The following is an 18,016-nucleotide window of genomic DNA, read 5'->3' on the forward strand; positions in this document are numbered from 1 at the left end:
GACACAATGAATATCAATTCACTGTCCCAATGGCTGTAAAAGACTTTGTAGCCCTTAACATTTTCACCTTTAATTTGTGTACAGAACGGTTTCACACCACTGCATATTGGAGTCCTTAACATTTTAACCTTTAATTTGTGTACAGAACGGTTTCACACCACTGCATATTGCGTGCAAGAAGAACCGCATCAAGGTGGTGGAACTGCTTCTCAAGTACGGAGCTTCCATTGAGGCTACAACTGAGGTAAGGCTGTGGAGAGAGTCTGCAGAGAGAAAGTCTGTGGAGAGAAAGTCAGTAACAGTTGTGTGTATGTGTGTACTTGTGTTTTTTCTACTCTGTATTAATTTGAAATACTGTTGAGCAGCATGGTTTTATATGTCTGTGTTTAAGTACAACATACTTTATGTCGTTTTTGTTACTGAGATTATTGCTTGTTTTATGATTGTGATTATTTTATGTGAGATTTGATTATTGTATGTGAGATGTTCATTCTGAATGATTGTGATTCGCTTACATGGATTTTGTAACGTACGCCACAAATGAATTTTGCTTTTTGGAGACAGTAAAGTGTTCAGTATTGATGACCATTATCCATTTATCCATACCTTCAACAATTGTCTGTTCAGACTGATATGTTGATATATAGATGACCATATAGACCCAGTTATTTCATTCATTTGAATTAAAGACTCGGTGTTAAACTGTAATGCTTCAGTGCTGTCCCTTTGTTAATGTCAGCCACATACTTGTTCTTGAATCACCTGGGTAGCTATTTATTATTATGTCTGTTTACACAGATTAATGGTAATATGAATAAATGTATAGACATTACAACATCTGTCTCACTTGGCTTATATCAGAGATTGACAAAAGCTCAGATGGGGGCAATAGCCGAATGGTTAAAGCGTTGGACTTTCAATCTGAGGGTCCCGGGTTCGAATCTCGGTGACGGCGCCTGGTGGGTAAAGGGTGGAGATTTTTCTGATCTCCCAGGTCAACATGTGTGCAGACCTGCTAGTGCCTGAACCCCCTTCGTGTGTACACACAAGCAAAAGATCAAATACGCACGTTAAAGATCCTGTAATCCATGTCAGTGTTCGGTGGGTTATGGAAACAAGTAAATACCCAGCATGCACACCCCAGAAAGCGGAGTATGGCTGCCTACATGGCGGGGTAAAAACGGTCATACAAGTAAAAGCCCACTCGTGTACATACGAGTGAACATGGGAGTTGCAGCCCATGAACGCAGAAGAAGAAGAAGAAGAAGACAAAAGCTCACAATTGGGCCAGTAGCAGAGTGAGAGCTGAATGATCGATGGTTTCTCCACTGCAGTGAGAATTTATTTTCAGCTTAGTCTTTTGTGAAGGACTATGACTGAAACTGGGATCAAAACTGCACTGGTATTTAGTGCTGCAGCCTTGTGGGCTAGTTGTCCTTTGGGGACCATCCCAACACTGACTGTCGTAACGCTCTCTTGGCTGAGAGAGTGGGGATGTAACTTGGGCAAGACACTGTCCACTATAATCAAATTCTAGACCAGATAGTTGGGACAGCAGACTCCTCTCCTGTTCTGATGGTCATAGTCAGACACAGCTGTGGTACAATATGCAAAATTGGCATCAATCACTGTCCATTTATCCATAATGTTAACCAAATGTTGTGTGTTTACAAATTGACATCACAACAACCACTGTCCATTTTATCTGTAGCACAATAGCTGAAAGGTTAAAATGTTGGACTCACAATCAGAGGGTCCCTGGTTCGAATCTTAGCGACTGCGCCTGGTGGGTAAAGGGTGGAGATTTTTCCGATCTCTCAGGTCAACATGTGCAGACCTGCTAGTGCCTGAACCCCCTTCGTGTGTATTCGCAAGCAGAAGATCAAATACGCACATTAAAGATCCTGTAATCCATGTCAGCGTTCAGTGGGTTATGGAAACAACAACGTACCCAGCATGCACACCAGCGGAGTATGGCTGCCTACATGGCGGGGTAAAAACAGTCGTACATGTAAAAGCCCACTCGTGTACATATGAGTGAACGTGGGAGTTGCAGCCCATGAATGCAGAAGGAGAATCCATAATGTTAACTAAGTGTTGTGTGTTTTTTTACAAATTGACATCACAACAATCACTGTCATTTATCCATAATGTTAACCAAGTGTTGTGTGTTTTTTACAAATTAAAAACTATCACTGTCATTGATCCATAATGTTAACCAAGTGTTGTGTGTTTTTTACAAATTAAAAACTATCACTGTCATTGATCCATAATGTTAACCAAGTGTCGTGTGTTTATCTCTCCCTGTGGATGGACAACAGTCCGGGCTGACCCCGCTCCACGTGGCGTCGTTCATGGGCCACATGAACATCGTGATCTACCTGATCCAGCACAACGCCAACCCTGACACACCCACCGTGCGGGGAGAGACCTCTCTGCACCTGGCTGCCCGTGCCAACCAGACCGACATCATCCGCATCCTGCTGAGGAACGGGGCCACTGTGGACGCCAAGGCCAGGGTGAGGAGGGGGTGGGGGGGTTGTGTGTGGGTTTGGGGGAGAGGGGGTGTGGGTGTGGTCTGTTTCCCTCCTCCAGGAGGAACAGACCCCCTTTCGCCTGTTGAAAAGCAAACTGCCTGCACTATTCCAGTGTTATTTTGTTGTTTTTTCCTGTTTTTGAAGGGTTCTGTTTGATTGATATTGACAGTGTTTTCAGTGGCGTTATAGCCCTGTATTGAGGAAGGTAGCAGAATGGTTAAGATGCTCAGCTGCCAACACAGAGTCCATGAGGGTGTGGGTTCGAATCCCTTTCACACCCTTTCTCCCAAGTTTGACTGGAAAATCAAACTGAGCGTCTAGTCTTTCGGATCAGATGATAAACCAAGGTCCTGTGTGAAGCACTCACTTGGCGCACTGAAAAAGAACCCATGGCAATGAGAGTGTTGTCCTCTGGCAAAATTATGTAAAATAAAATGCACTCTGATAGGTACACAAATATATAAGCATGCACTCAAGGCCTGACAAGCGCTTTGGGTTATGTTGCTGTCAGGCATCTGCCAAGCAGATGTGGTGTAGCGTATATGGATTTTTCCGAATGCAGTGATGCCTCCTTGAGAAACTGAAACTGTCAGCATGTATCTTTTAATCAGTATAATGATTACCATACCTCTCTTCCCCCCTCCAGGAGCAACAGACCCCCCTGCACATCGCGTCTCGACTGGGCAATGTGGACAACGTGGTGTTGCTGCTGCAGCATGGGGCCAACGCTGACGCCACCACCAAGGACAAGTACACGCCCCTGCACATCGCCGCCAAGGAGGGTCATGACGAGGTCGCACAGGTCCTGCTGGAGAATGGAGCGTCCCATGATGTCACCACCAAGGTCAGGGGCTGGGGCAGGGGAAGTCAGACTTCAGACTGTATTGTTTCTTGATACAGTAAGGAAAATGTCCTCACATGAAGGTTTTTCGCCTTTTCACTTCAGTTTTTCCTGATCCTGCATGTTCTGACCCCCAACAGAAAATTTTCACACACCAGCACAATCAAGACGATAAAAAGCACAATCAGCTTTTCTGAATCATACATGTTCTCCCTCAACAGAAACGTAGCTATCACACTGCAGTTCATCTTTTTTTTTCCGTTTTAATGTTTTTCCCCTCAATATACGAGTTTCGTACCTCTCGTACATAAGTTTTTTCCAAGTCAGATATGTTCTTCCCCCCTCAACAGAAAGCTTTCATACCTCTTCGTACAAGTTTTTGCTGACATACGTATTCTTCCCCCTTCACAGAAAGGTTTAACACCTCAATTTTTCCTGATCCATGTTCTTCCCCATCAACAAAATGCTTTCAAACCTCAATTTTTCCTCATAATCCATGATCTGACCAAGTTAAAGGCTTCACACCACAGCACAATCATTTTTTTTTTCCCCAATCATACATGTTTTTCCCTCTGAACAGAAAGCTGAAACACCACAGTTTTTCCTGATTATCCAGCTTCTGCCCTTCCCCCCAACAGAAAGGGTTCACATCACAGTTTTCCTGATCATGCATGTTCTGTCCCCCAACAGAAAGGGTTCACATCACAGTTTTTCCTGATCATGCATGTTCTGTCCCCCAACAGAAAGGGTTCACATCACAGTTTTTCCTGATCATGCATGTTCTGTCCCCCAACAGAAAGGGTTCACATCACAGTTTTTCCTGATCATACATGTTCTGTCCCCCAACAGAAAGGGTTCACATCACAGTTTTTCCTGATCATGCACGTTTTGTCCCCCAACAGAAAGGATTCACATCACAGTTTTTCCTGATCATACATGTTTTGTCCCCCAACAGAAAGGATTCACATCACAGTTTTTCCTGATCATACATGTTCTGTCCCCCAACAGAAAGGATTCACTCCCCTGCACATCGCCGCCAAGTATGGCAACATCAAGGTGGCGCGACTGTTGCTGCAGAAGGATGCAAACCCTGACGTGCAGGGCAAGAACGGCCTGACCCCGCTGCACGTGGCCACCCACTACAACCACGTCAACGTCGCTCAGCTGCTGCTGGAGAACAAGGCGGATCCTCACGCCACCGCAAAGGTCTGTCACCCGCTGCTTACATTGAACCGCTTGTGATGCCTTTATTTTATCTCATTTTTTTAGATTTATGGTATAATAATGATAATAATCAGTATTTATATAGTGCTGAATCTTGTGCAGAGACATATCAAAGCGCTTTCACACTAGTCATTCACACGCATGCGTATGTTTGTGTTGCTGAGGATTTTTAAGTTTTGTTCGTAGCTGTTGGTTTGGTGGTTTAGGTTTAGTTTACAGCCATTGATAGTCATTCAGATGAGATGATAAACCGGGGTACCATGCCCAGTATGCATGTGGTACACAGAAAAAGAACCCATGGCAACGTAAGTGTTGTTTTCTGCTAAAAATTTTGAAGAAATCCACTTTCATAGGTACACAAATATATATGCATGCACTCAAGGTCAGACAAGCTCATTGGGTTTTCACTGCTGGTCAGGTACTGTCCAGCAGATGTGGTGTAGCATATATGGATGTGTCTGAATGCAGTGGCGCTTCCTTGAGAAATTGAAACTGCTGATAAGGCTATGTCTGGTCCTGTTCTGTCTCTGTAATTTTTGTTGATGGGTGTTCGGTATTGTTTATTTGTTTTAAGTTCTTACTGGCAAATTTCTTTTCAGGTTTGTTAGCGGTACACAATGGGTTTTACAGAATTTGTTTGTTGGTAACATTTGCAGGAAAATTTTGTGCACCCATGCTTGCACACTAAATAGACATGCTTGCACAATTCTGCACACAGTAGTTGTGATGTGAAATACCAGATTGCCAAGTACCAGCACGTATGTTCACTGCTTGTATTTAGGAGAACATTTTTACTAACCCTTGCGTAATTTGGAAGAAATAAGGAAAGAAAAAAGTGATTGCAATTTCAGAACGGCTACACCCCACTGCACATTGCTGCCAAGAAGAACCAGATGGACATTGCCACTGCCCTGTTGGAGTATGGAGCCAAGCCCAATGCTGAGTCAAAGGTCAGTCATTGTCATTCCTTTCATCTTCAGTTTTCTGTGGTTTTCTTTCTGTATTTGAGTTTGTATATGATTTCCTGTTCATTTGTATACTTTTTATCTACTGTCCCCCCCTAATATCCCATGAGATGTATATGATTTCAAATTCATATTTGTACTTTTTATCTACTGTCCCCCCTAATATTCCTTGAGATGTATACGATTTCCAATTCATATTTGTACTTTTTATCTACTGTCCCCCCTAATATTCCTTGAGATGTATACGCTTTCCAGTTCATATTTGTATGTTTTATCTACTGTCCATCCTAATATTCAGTGAGACCCTGGTACACTTGGTAAAAGACATATGCTGTTCTGTTCTGTTTTGGTCTGTTCTGTTCTTTGCTGTATCAGCAATAGAAAGAAAATCAGAACTTGGAAAGGGGAGTTTGCACCATATAAGTTCAATCTATTATTATTATTGATGTAGTAATGCTGTCACTGTACCAGAAGTGTGTTGTCTAGATTGATTTGATGACTGCTGTGTCACTCTACTTGCAAGGTGAATGTCAGATTAATGTAGTAATGCTGTTTCACTGCTGTGTTGGTCAGAATGGATTCACTCCCCTTCACCTGGCCTCTCAAGAGGGTCACACCGATGTCGTCTCTCTGCTTCTGGAGAAGGATGCCAATGTCAACGCCAGAGCTCATGTAAGTGTCTCAGCTGTCTGTCTTTTTACACTTGGATAATGACGGTCAGGTCATTCCAGATGTCTTCTAAACACTTAGGGCAGTGCTGTATCAAACCAGTGTTCATCTTCTGTGTTTGTGGGTTTCATCACCCTCGTTCACTCATCTGCACAATGGATAGGTTATTTGTGTATTTGATCTTCTGCATGTGTATACACAACAAAAGTGTTCAGGCACTAGCAGATCTGCACATCAGTTGACCCATTTTTGTTTTTATTGTTTTAATTATTTGTCTGTTTATTAATTGATGGTGATAATGATATTGGTGGTGGTGGTGGTGGTGGTGGTAATGATGATGATAATGATGATGATGATAATGATAATGATGATGATAATGATAATGTCCCCAGAACGGCCTGACCCCCATGCACCTGGCAGCCCAGGAGGACAAAGTGCCCGTTGCAGAGATCTTGGTCAAGTACAACTCAGAGATTGATTCCCATACCAAGGTGAGCGAACAGTTGTCTGACTGTTTGTCACAGAAGTTTTCTCTGTGTGAAGTGCAGCTGCTCTTGTAGGGGGGAGAACATCGTCACAGTGCAGTGCCAACATTTTTTTTTTTTTTCACATATTTCAAACAGCTGCATACCAGGCCAAAGTTTGTGGGTGTTATATTTGAATTTTATTTAAACTATCCCTTCTGAAAACTTAACTGAAAATCTGTACATGAATAGAATTTGGGATGAGAGTTTCTTTTTTCTTTTTTTCTCTTTTTTTTAATGTGATGATTGGATGAGAAAATTTTAAGTTGATGATATCTGCTGTGGTTGAAGACTGCACAACAGGGCAACATATTTTGCTTGTTTCAAGACTGTGAAACAGGACATGTTTTGCTTCTGTTTTAAGACTTTGTAACACGGCGACATTTTTTTACTTTTGTTTCAACAATTCAAGACTGTGTTATTGGACGGCACATTTTGTTTTTGTTATAATATTGTGTTACATGGCAAAACATTTGCTTCTGTAATGAAACTGTAACAAGATGATTCATTTTGTGTCCTGTTTTAAGACATTGTAACAAGAGGCAATATTTTGTTTGTGTTAATTAGACTGTAACAGGGTGACACATTTCTGTGTGGTTGAGGATTGTTGTTCACAGTGTGTGGTTTCAGTTACATGAATTGTGTGAGTGGAGTGGGCACAGTGCATTGAGTTGCATTATACACGATTATACGCTATATAGAAATGATTTATAATTAATATGATTGATTATGATGATGATGATGATTACTATCATTATCAACAGTCTCTGTGGACAGGCTGATTGTGATTTGATGATTATGGTTATTATTGGGTTGGTTTTTTTGTGTGTTGTTATTGTTTTGTATTATTATTTGAATAATTTATTCCAAATATAAACAGAATAACAGAGCCAAGAAAAAAAAGGCTTACACCACCACCACACATAAAAAGGGAAAGTTAATAAATAAAAAATGAATGAATGAATAAATGAATAAAGAATAAGACAACAGTAACGAAACATCAAGAACAGAAAAATGTTTATCAGAATTTTGTAATTGTACAAAAGGCGAATTGGAGAACAATTTAAAGTGGAACAATTTTATAAGGTGTGTATATACCTCATAAACAAATGAGAAAAATGTTCAGTTCTGTCTATATCTATTCTGCGTCAAAAAGCATTGATTTATAGTTACGCCATTCATGATTGAATTTGGACATTGGAATTTGGAATTATGATGATTATAGCTACCAACAAGAATGTGTGTGTTGGGCAGGCTGGATACACCCCTCTGCACACGGCGTGCCACTTTGGCCAGAACAACATGGTTCGGTTCCTGCTGGACCAGGAGGCTTCAGTGAGCGCCACGACCAAGGTGGGCTACACCCCCCTGCACCAGGCAGCCCAGCAGGGACACGTCCAGGTCGTCAACCAACTGCTGAAGAATGGTGCCTCCCCCAATGCTGTTACCAACGTAGGTCTTGTTAATATGTGGTGATAATGATGATAATTGCAAAAGACAACGTACATCATGATCATGTGTGATGATGATGATGATGTTAAGGATAATAATGACACGTTCAGGTTGTCAACCAACTGCTGAAGAATGATGCCTTCATCAGCGCTGTGATGAACTCAGGTCATGATGATTGTGTGATGATGATGATAATGATGATAAAAAAAGTAATGACAACAGTAGAAGTAATATTGTAATGAAAATAATGCACAGCACACAGACGTATGCACATATATCTGCATACACTTGTATACTTAAATGTGCACATTGACACAGACAAACACCCACACAAACACCCACAGACACATGCACACACACACACACACACACACTCTCTCTCTCTCTCTCTCTCTCTCTCTCTCTGTCCCTCCCTGTGGGACTCAAACTGATACCAAGTGCATTACCACTAGACCACAGCTGTATTGGTATAGAATGAATGACACAGGCCATGCATGTGTTGCAGAATGGACAGTCACCCGTGGCCATTGTTTGTGTGGTATAGAATGAATGACACAGGCCATGCATGTGTTGCAGAATGGACCGACACCCGTGGCCATTGTTTGTGTGGTATAAAATGAATGACACAGGCCATGCATGTGTTGCAGAATGGACAGTCACCCGTGGCCATTGTTTGTGTGGTATAGAATGAATGACACAGGCCATGCATGTGTTGCAGAATGGACCGACACCCGTGGCCATTGTTTGTGTGGTATAAAATGAATGACACAGGCCATGCATGTGTTGCAGAATGGACAGTCACCCGTGGCCATTGTTTGTGTGGTATAAAATGAATGACACAGGCCATGCATGTGTTGCAGAATGGACAGTCACCCGTGGCCATTGTTTGTGTGGTATAGAATGAATGACACAGGCCATGCATGTGTTGCAGAATGGACAGTCACCCGTGGCCATTGTTTGTGTGGTATAGAATGAATGACACAGGCCATGCATGTGTTGCAGAATGGACAGTCACCCATGGCCATTGTTTGTGTGGTATAGAATGAATGACACAGGCCATGCATGTGTTGCAGAATGGACAGTCACCCATGGCCATTGTTTGTGTGGTATAGAATGAATGACACAGGCCATGCATGTGTTGCAGAATGGACCGACACCCGTGGCCATTGTTTGTGTGGTATAAAATGAATGACACAGACCATGCGTGTCGCAGAATGGACAGTCACCTATAGCCATTCCCCAGAAGCTGGGCTACATCTCGGTGTGATTGTGTGGTATAAAATCAATGCCACAGGTCGTGTGTTGTTGCAGAATGGACAGACACCCCTGGCCATTGCCCCAAAGCCGGATTACATCCATGTGTGATTGTGTGGTGTAAAAAGAGGTCGTGTGTTGTTGCAGAATGGACAGACACCCCTGGCCATTGCCCCAAAGCCGGATTACATCCGTGTGTGATTGTGTGGTGTAAAAAGAGGTTGTGTGTTGTTGCAGAATGGACAGACAGCCCTGGCCATTGCTCCAAAGCCGGATTACATCCGTGTGTGATTGTGTGGTGTAAAAAGAGGTCGTGTGTTGTTGCAGAATGGACAGACACCCCTGGCCATTGCCCCAAAGCCGGATTACATCCGTGTGTGATTGTGTGGTGTAAAAAGAGGTTGTGTGTTGTTGCAGAATGGACAGACAGCCCTGGCCATTGCCCCAAAGCCGGATTACATCCGTGTGTGATTGTGTGGTGTAAAAAGAGGTCGTGTGTTGTTGCAGAATGGACAGACACCCCTGGCCATTGCCCCAAAGCCGGATTACATCCATGTGTGATTGTGTGGTGTAAAACGAGGTCGTGTGTTGTTGCAGAATGGACAGACACCCCTGGCCATTGCCCAGAAGCTGGGCTACATCTCTGTGGTGGAGACCCTGAAACCCATCACCGAGGTGCAGGGCACCATGCCTGCCTCCGAGGACAAGTACAAGGTGGTCTCCCCGGAAACCATGCAGGAAACCTTCATCTCCGATTCCGAGGATGAAGGAGGTGGGTGCTGGAGGCATGGTTTTTATTGTGTTATTTGTTTGTTTTGTTTTATTGGAAAAAAGCTGGTTTTGTTTGTGTTTCATTTCTATTATTCTTATACCTGTTTTAAGGTTTGGAGAAGTTAGCAAAATATTGTCTGGTATGTTTATATTTGTTTCATTTTTGTGTGTGTATTTGTGTGTGTGTTTTGTGTACAGAACTTTAAAAAAGTAACTAAAGAAATGGTGTGTGTGTGAACATAATGTATATTTCTTCTATTTTGTAGTCACTATAACTTGCATTCTTGAATGACAAAAAACCCCAATTAACTAAAGAAGTGTGTGTGTGTGAACATAATGTATATTTCTTGTATTTCGTAGTCACTTTAACTTGCATTCTTGAATGACAAAAAAACCCTCGTCTTTTGTTCTGTAACTGCAAACTGTGGTAAATCAACGAACAGAACTGCATTAGTGGTTATGATTTCTGTTCATTAGCTAGGATGATGAGAGTGGAATCTGTTTTGCTAACAACAGTTCTGTCCGTGTTTCAAGGGAGCTTTTATGTGGGCTCGTATCGTAGCGACCATATGTCCCTCCTTACCTTTGGAGGAGGCCTGCAAGGTAAAGACGAGCAAGGTGTATCTGTGCCTGCTGTTCTCAACACAGGACTTGTTTTCCCTTGGCTTATTGGGGAAGGTTTTGCTTGTTTATTTATTATTTTTTTAATCCCTTCCACAGTTCAGCTAGTCCACTTCATTCTCTGATCTTTTTCCTTTCCCTTTTTTTTTTTTTTTTTGCATTGACATCCACTTTCTTTTCCACCCCATCCCTTCATCCTCCCAGGGTTTGGCTAATTCACCACAAAATACTGCCTAACTTATAAAAATGTTTTACATGGATTGCTTTGTGTGTGGCCCTCATTGTGTATATGTATTGGTTTTATTGAAAGGTGAATTATAGTTCGGAAAGTTAATCCATACGCCACTTCAGTCGATAAAGCCAACAGCATAGGTTTACTTCTTGAAGTGGTACTAGTCAACAGTACATGTGACACTGCAGGCGACACTATGGACTAAACTGTTAGAATTACTTTCTGTCACTCTCTCCTCTGCATTGAATCAAACTCACAATAATTATATAAGGTGAAAGGTCAGTCCTTAACCTTTAGCCTCAATACCATGTTGCCTTTGTCGTTGAACTGGACATGTCATTTTCACTGAGATTTTTCACAGCAAATGAAGAAAGCTGAACACTGCGATTGCTCATGCGCTCATCCCAGTACTTCTAACAGAATCCACGCTCCATATCAGTATACCTTAGTTAACACTGTAAATATTATCATGGATAAAAATCCTAACTCTCTGTTTACTGCTGACAGTCACTCAGGGAAAGAATTTGATGGCAGTAGTGAGCAGCACTGACATTGGCAGCACTGATGAAGATGAATAAGGTTGTGCATGGAGAAGGCAGCATGTCACAACTTGTAATCAAGTCAACAAATATGAATCAAAGATATTTGATTTTCTCAAGAATTGTGCAAAATATGTTTAATCCTTTGGTTACTGTAGTCGCCGCTCAGTGATACGCAGCAAGAACACCACCACAGTCGCCACACAGCGACTTGTAAGTAGAACACTGCTGTCGCTGGTCGGCGACTGAGCATTAGAGTTAACAAACTTGTGCTACTCTTCAAAAGATAACACCAAACTTCATGGGCACTTCCTGCCACATGTACCAGAAACATCCTTCTCATTGTTAAGCCAGCTCTCATGCGGTTTGGAGCAATTTTCAGCGGCTTTTATAAACTTAGTTTAAACGATAGCGAGTTCTTCAACCAGTTCAGATTGTAACCAGCAGTCTCACTTTAGACCATGCTGTATGGGACAGCAAACTACAAGTCTAATTAAAAGGAATTTGTCAGAAAATGATTTTGCTGGTGACAGTGGAGAAAAGTTCGTGCCACATGTCAGTGAAAAAACGAGTACCCCACATTCCCACTGGCTGCTCTGCTGCACAGCCGGTTTTCAGCTGTACTTTACAGCTGACTTAGCCGGTTAGCAGATGTTAGCCGCTTGAACACAGTTGGTGATGTAAGGGTTAAATCTCTTTTGATTAGTATAAGATATTTTTTTTTAAAAAAAGAAAAAAAGAAGAAGCCAGATGTGTGGTTGCGAAGATATTGAAGTTGTAGTACAGCAACCCCGTTACGTTGCAGTCTCTCGCACAGGCAGTTTTCAACTGTGCTGTGATTAAGTTGACCTCATATCACACCAGGCAGGCTGACAAAGAGAAGTGGCATAAGGGTTAACGATGATGGATAGATGCGGAGAATTGAACTTTGTAAGGTTCAGGCTCAGTGTAACAAGGAATTCTTTGGGTTTTTTCCATTTCTTTTTTTTTCTTTTTCTTTTTTATATCAGCATTGTAATTCATTTTTACTTTGCGAATTTAGCTGGTACAAAGACTGTGCTGTTAATCATTCCTGCTTGATTTGTTCAGAGTTGTATTTGTTTTATTATAATAATGTTAAAAAAAAAAAAAAAAAAAAAAAGATCAGATAGATAGGATCAGTTTGTCTGCCTGCATGAAAGTATGCAGAAGGAAAAGAACTTTGTTCCCAACATTCTGTCTGCTCTCCCAGCTTTTTGATTCATACTTCAAGTAAACATCTTCAGGTGTAATTTTGTGGGTTGCTTCAGCCCCAGATATTGTAGTTTTATTTTTGTCTTTACTTTGTGTCTTGCTCTTTCCACCCACTCCCCTGCCTTTTAAAAAATCTTGTTAAATTGAAAAATTTTAGCTTTGTGGGTGCTAGAGGATTTAATTTGCATTTTGCATGCAGGCATGTACACTAGCTAGTAAGCATTAGTTCACATATACTTTTCAGCACATGCACTTGTGTACATACTCTCATGAATGTGCACATACATGCATTCCTGATACAGATTCTAAATGCCAACTGTTCTCAATGCCAAGATCCACCTACCTCTGTCTCACACACACTGACACATATGCACACACAGAAACACATATGCATACACACATACACACATGCTTACAAACACACACACATGCTTGCAGACACACACACATGCTTGCAAACACACACATACACACATGGTGGTGGTGTGTCCATCGAGATCGATGATGACCATCATTGTCATCCAGCTGGGGGATGGGGGGAGGGTGGTGGTGGGGTGGGGGGAAGGATGCTCATGAATCTACCTGTGAATGCGCAGATGGCTGAATAGTCCAATCTGTGCACGATCAGGGCCACACTCCACTACTCCCGGGCCAAACTCCACTGTTCTAACGGACTTTTCTTTCTTTTTCTTCTCATAAAATGACCGAAGCAAAGGCCATACTCCATTATTAAAAAAGGAAAAATTTCCTACTTTTTCTTCACATACACTGACCACAATCTGGGCCACACTCCACTATTCCGTGGCCAAACTCCACTGTTCTAACGGGACTTTTCTTACTTTTTCTTCTCATAAAATGACCGAAGCAAAAGGCCATACTCCATTATTAAAAGAAAAATTTCCTACTTTTTCTTCACATACACTGACCACAATCTGGGCCACACTCCACTATTCCGTGGCCAAACTCCACTGTTCTAATGGGACTTTTCTTACTTTTTCTTATCATAAAATGACCGAAACAAAGGCCATACTCCATTATTAAAAAGGAAAATTTCCTACTTCACATACACTGACCACAATCTGGGCCACACTCCACTGTTCTAACAGGGACTTTTCTTACTTTTTCTTCTCATAAAATGACCGAAGCAAAGGCCATACTCCATTATTAAAAAGGAAAATTTCCTACTTTTTCTTCACACACCTGAACCAAACTCCACTATTCTAGAAGGGGACTTGTTCCAACTTTTCACATTCAGTGACCAAAGCATAACCACAAAGGAACTTTTCTATGCTTTCTTTGACGTGCAATGACCACAGCCCAAGCCATAAAAAAAAAACAACCTTTTATTAAGCTGTCATTATACATTCTTAACTCAATGGCACAGTCCAGAACTATATATACATTTTTTAAAAGTATTCTTTTTAACAACAGCATTCATCAATCACAAAAGTATACGACTATCGAAACAAGGGAAAGCTTTCTGGGCTTCAAAATCCACACGCTAATTGCTTCAGAACATGTTGCAGATCTGTTTTCTTTATGCAAGAGACTCCAGCAGGAACCTCCCCAAAGATTGTATATGTGTTATTTTATTTTACACATATATGTACACACACATACATACACACACATGCTCCCTCACACATAAACCTCACACACACATACACACACCACACACACATTCACACATCAAACATCACACACACACACGCACACATATCACCCACATATATCACACCACACACACACACACACACACACACACACAAGGGAGCTGCTGATATAGGCGTAGGTTTTAATACTTCCTGTGTGTCTACCAAGGATAGATTTTTACTTACCATGCTCTGTTTTGATGTTGAGACTACAGTTCTTTAAGAACACCTTGAAGCAGACATTATATTTCTGCATCATTTTTGTCCTGGTTACCTTCTCATTCGATCAAGATGTATCTGTGAATAGATATTGTATTTATGGGCGATATTATGTTTAATAACATACCTATATCAGTGAATAGATATTGTATTTATGGGCGATATTATGTTTTATAACATACCTAATCCAGAAAACTGACTGCATGCTTTTTATTTTATTTTACGCAATTGATATTTTCTAACAAAGTAATCGAGACAAAAGTTTCTGCATGTCTTTTGTTTTATCCTTTTTTATCAGTGTATGTTAGAGTGAAGATAAGTATATTGCCAAAAAATGACATACTTGTACTTTTGTTGTTTTTCAATCTGTTCATGATGTATATATCTTACGCTTTTCATCTGTTTGTGACGTGTTTGTTACGTGTTTGTTACACACGTACAAAAAATATGTGTGTGATGAATGTGTCATTTGTGCATGTTGAAAAGAGTCCGTCTAGTTAGGTGACTGATGTGGAATGCTTCACCTTTTGGATGGACGTTATGATCTGCTGTGCTACAAACTGTTTGATTTGACCGTTCTAGCGAATTTTATTTGACTGGTGAATTTATTAGACTGTTTCAAAGTAATTTAGTTAGTGAGTGAAAAGAGAATCACTCGTTGAGCTTGTTTACTTTTATATGGTATGTGAGTCCAGATAGTTCAACAGGCAACATGGCAAAATCAGGTGTTGGACTTGTTATCCAGGGTTCACCTGTGACCAGGGTTTAAGGTCTTGTTTTTGGCATGGAAAGGCACTTAACTCTGATTTTCCTTACTCCAGCCAGGTGTTTATGGGCACCTGACTTTGGTTAGGAGAAGTTAAAACAGCAGAAGGACAAGAGAAGGCCCTGCCATCCTATGCCGAGCTCTAGACACAGTGCATGTAAATTCACTGCCCCAGTAGCTGTAAAAGGCTGTGGGACATTTATGTCTGAACTTTTTTTAAATGGATATAAGAAGAGGCCAAGGCTGGATGCCTGTTGAGGCTGATTCACCACCAGACGGACGACACTGATGATGAATGTGCAAACCTAAACTGTTCCTCCTCCACTCTTTCCTTGCTTGCTTCCTTTGCTGGCTGGCTGCAGTGGATGACTTCTTGCCGCAGTCGCCGCTGTTTGGCAAGCCGGTGTCTGAGCAGCATGTGTACTTGCCCTATTATGAGGGCCAGAAAATGCAGATGCATGGGAGTAAGTTTGGATGTAGTGTTGTGCTATCGGTATCACCCTCCTCCGTCTGCTGTTTTCTTTGGGGAGTCGCTGTTTTCGTCGTGCATTTTGGGTCCTTTTCTTTCGTCTTTCTTTTGTTTTCTTTTTGGACAGGTGCCTGTGATGGATATTCTGTTGTTGATGTGGTGTTTGAGTTTTCATCGGCTTTTGTCTTGGTGTTATACAGACTTGGTTTCGAGAGTGTTTGATTTTTTAGGAAAATGTTTTAGTTCAGGTTTCTGTGTGTGTGTGTGTGTGCGCGCGCGCATGCATGTGTGTGTGCGTGTGCGTGTGTCAGAGTAAGTGTGCATGTGCGTGCATGTGTGTGTCAAATGAAAAGTGTGAATTTTGTGGAACATATGTATATGATGTATTATTTTTGTTGTTTTGTTGGTGTTTTTTTTTTTCGTTTTGGATTGTTGTTGTTGAAGTACTGGTAAATGTGTTGAGTTAACTTGTGTGCTTATTGTGATCAATCCTATATGTATCAGCTGTCTTCTTTTCTGCTGTCTTTACTGTTGTTGTTGAGATCTCTATTGACAGCTTATTGTGTTGGTTTGTCATTTTTGTTTTGTTTTTGTTTTGCCACTTTGTGTTTATATTCGTCTTCTGTTTCCCTCCATCTTTCTGTCTGTTGGTGTGTGTTAGGTTTGTGCCAGTGCACGGTGACAGCATCATGGTGGTTGTTCAGGGCTTCTGACAAGTTCAAAATCTCAGGGTTTCCAGATAGTGTTTTTTCTGTATTTCTAGAGGGTCCCAGACCAACTTGAAAGGATAACTCTAATGATGCACATTCTGGTGAAATTTGCTGTTCTACACTTGTTTAAAGAAGGCACACCTTTTGGTCATAATTGTTCAGGTTTCTGAGCCGGGATGTGGCAGAGTGTAATGTCTCTTTTTTCTGGTTGACCATCTTGGTGTCAGATTGAAGTTCATATATATGTATGATTTATATTTTTCTGGAAATTTGTAGAATATTGCCAGGACTGGACCTGAATGTGTAGTGGGTCCCTTTCTATTTTCAAAGTGTCTGGGACACATATAATATATTATGTGATATATAATATGTAATGTAATATGCTAAGATACGATATTTAATATAGTATTGTATAATATGATATAATTCATGATATGATATGATAGTTTATTTCTATTGCACCTTACATTAAAATACAGTAATGCCTATGACTATGAGTAAAATATATACATTCTCAGAAGCCCTGATTATTCTTTCTCATCTTTAGTTATTGTCTGTCGAGATGTATAAAGTTTGTGGTGGTGTGTTTTGACAGTATATCGGTCTGTTGTCCTTTCTCTGTTCTGTCCTGGTCTGTTGGTGTATGACTGCAGTATGTGGGTCTGTTGTCCTTCCTCTGTCTGTTCTGGTCTGTTGGTGTATGACTGCAGTATGTGGGTCTGTTGTCCTTCCTCTATCTGTTCTGGTCTGTTGGTGTATGACTGCAGTATGTGGGTCTGTTGTCCTTCCTCTATCTGTTCTGGTCTGTTGGTGTATGACTGCAGTATGTGGGTCTGTTGTCCTTCCTCTATCTGTTCTGGTCTGTTGGTGTATGACTGCAGTATGTGGGTCTGTTGTCCTTCCTCTGTTCTGGTCTGTTGGTGTATGACTGCAGTATGTGGGTCTGTTGTCCTTCCTCTGTTCTGGTCTGTTGGTGTATGACTACAGTATGTGGGTCTGTTGTCCTTCCTCTGTTCTGGTCTGTTGGTGTATGACTGCAGTATGTGGGTCTGTTGTCCTTCCTCTGTTCTGGTCTGTTGGTGTATGACAGCAGTATGTGGGTCTGTTGTCCTTCCTCTGTTCTGGTCTGTTGGTGTATGACAGCAGTATGTGGGTCTGTTGTCCTTCCTCAGTTCTGGCCTGCTGGTGTATGACTTCTGTTTGTTGGTCTGTTGTCCTTTCTCTCAATCTGTTGTTCTGGTCTTTAAGTGTATGACAACGGTATCTGGTATGTGCTGTCTTTGCTGGATGTGTTGGGATGGTTTGGTGGATGTGTTTTTGTGGTTTGCTGGATGTGTT

General features: G+C 41.4%; 1 protein-coding gene across 42 annotated transcripts in view; it reads left to right on the forward strand.

Moving 5' to 3' along the window:
• LOC143293050 (uncharacterized) overlaps positions 1-18,016 on the forward strand; it is a 192,214-nt gene that overhangs the window by 41,173 nt on the left and 133,025 nt on the right. For 31 of the 42 annotated variants that reach the window (XM_076603883.1, XM_076603881.1, XM_076603898.1 and 28 more), the window contains 11 exons: positions 146-244; positions 2,322-2,519; positions 3,184-3,381; positions 4,387-4,584; positions 5,454-5,552; positions 6,141-6,239; positions 6,629-6,727; positions 8,015-8,212; positions 10,064-10,238; positions 10,772-10,840; positions 15,862-15,963. In XM_076603883.1, coding sequence (XP_076459998.1) covers positions 146-244; positions 2,322-2,519; positions 3,184-3,381; positions 4,387-4,584; positions 5,454-5,552; positions 6,141-6,239; positions 6,629-6,727; positions 8,015-8,212; positions 10,064-10,238; positions 10,772-10,840; positions 15,862-15,963 — 1,534 coding nt within the window. The remainder of the gene's footprint in view (positions 1-145; positions 245-2,321; positions 2,520-3,183; positions 3,382-4,386; positions 4,585-5,453; positions 5,553-6,140; positions 6,240-6,628; positions 6,728-8,014; positions 8,213-10,063; positions 10,239-10,771; positions 10,841-15,861; positions 15,964-18,016) is intronic. The other 11 variants (XM_076603894.1, XM_076603895.1, XM_076603905.1 and 8 more) reach the window with 3 other exon arrangements.

This window comes from Babylonia areolata, chromosome 18 (genome assembly GCF_041734735.1).
Source record: "Babylonia areolata isolate BAREFJ2019XMU chromosome 18, ASM4173473v1, whole genome shotgun sequence".
NCBI lineage: Eukaryota > Metazoa > Mollusca > Gastropoda > Neogastropoda > Buccinidae > Babylonia > Babylonia areolata.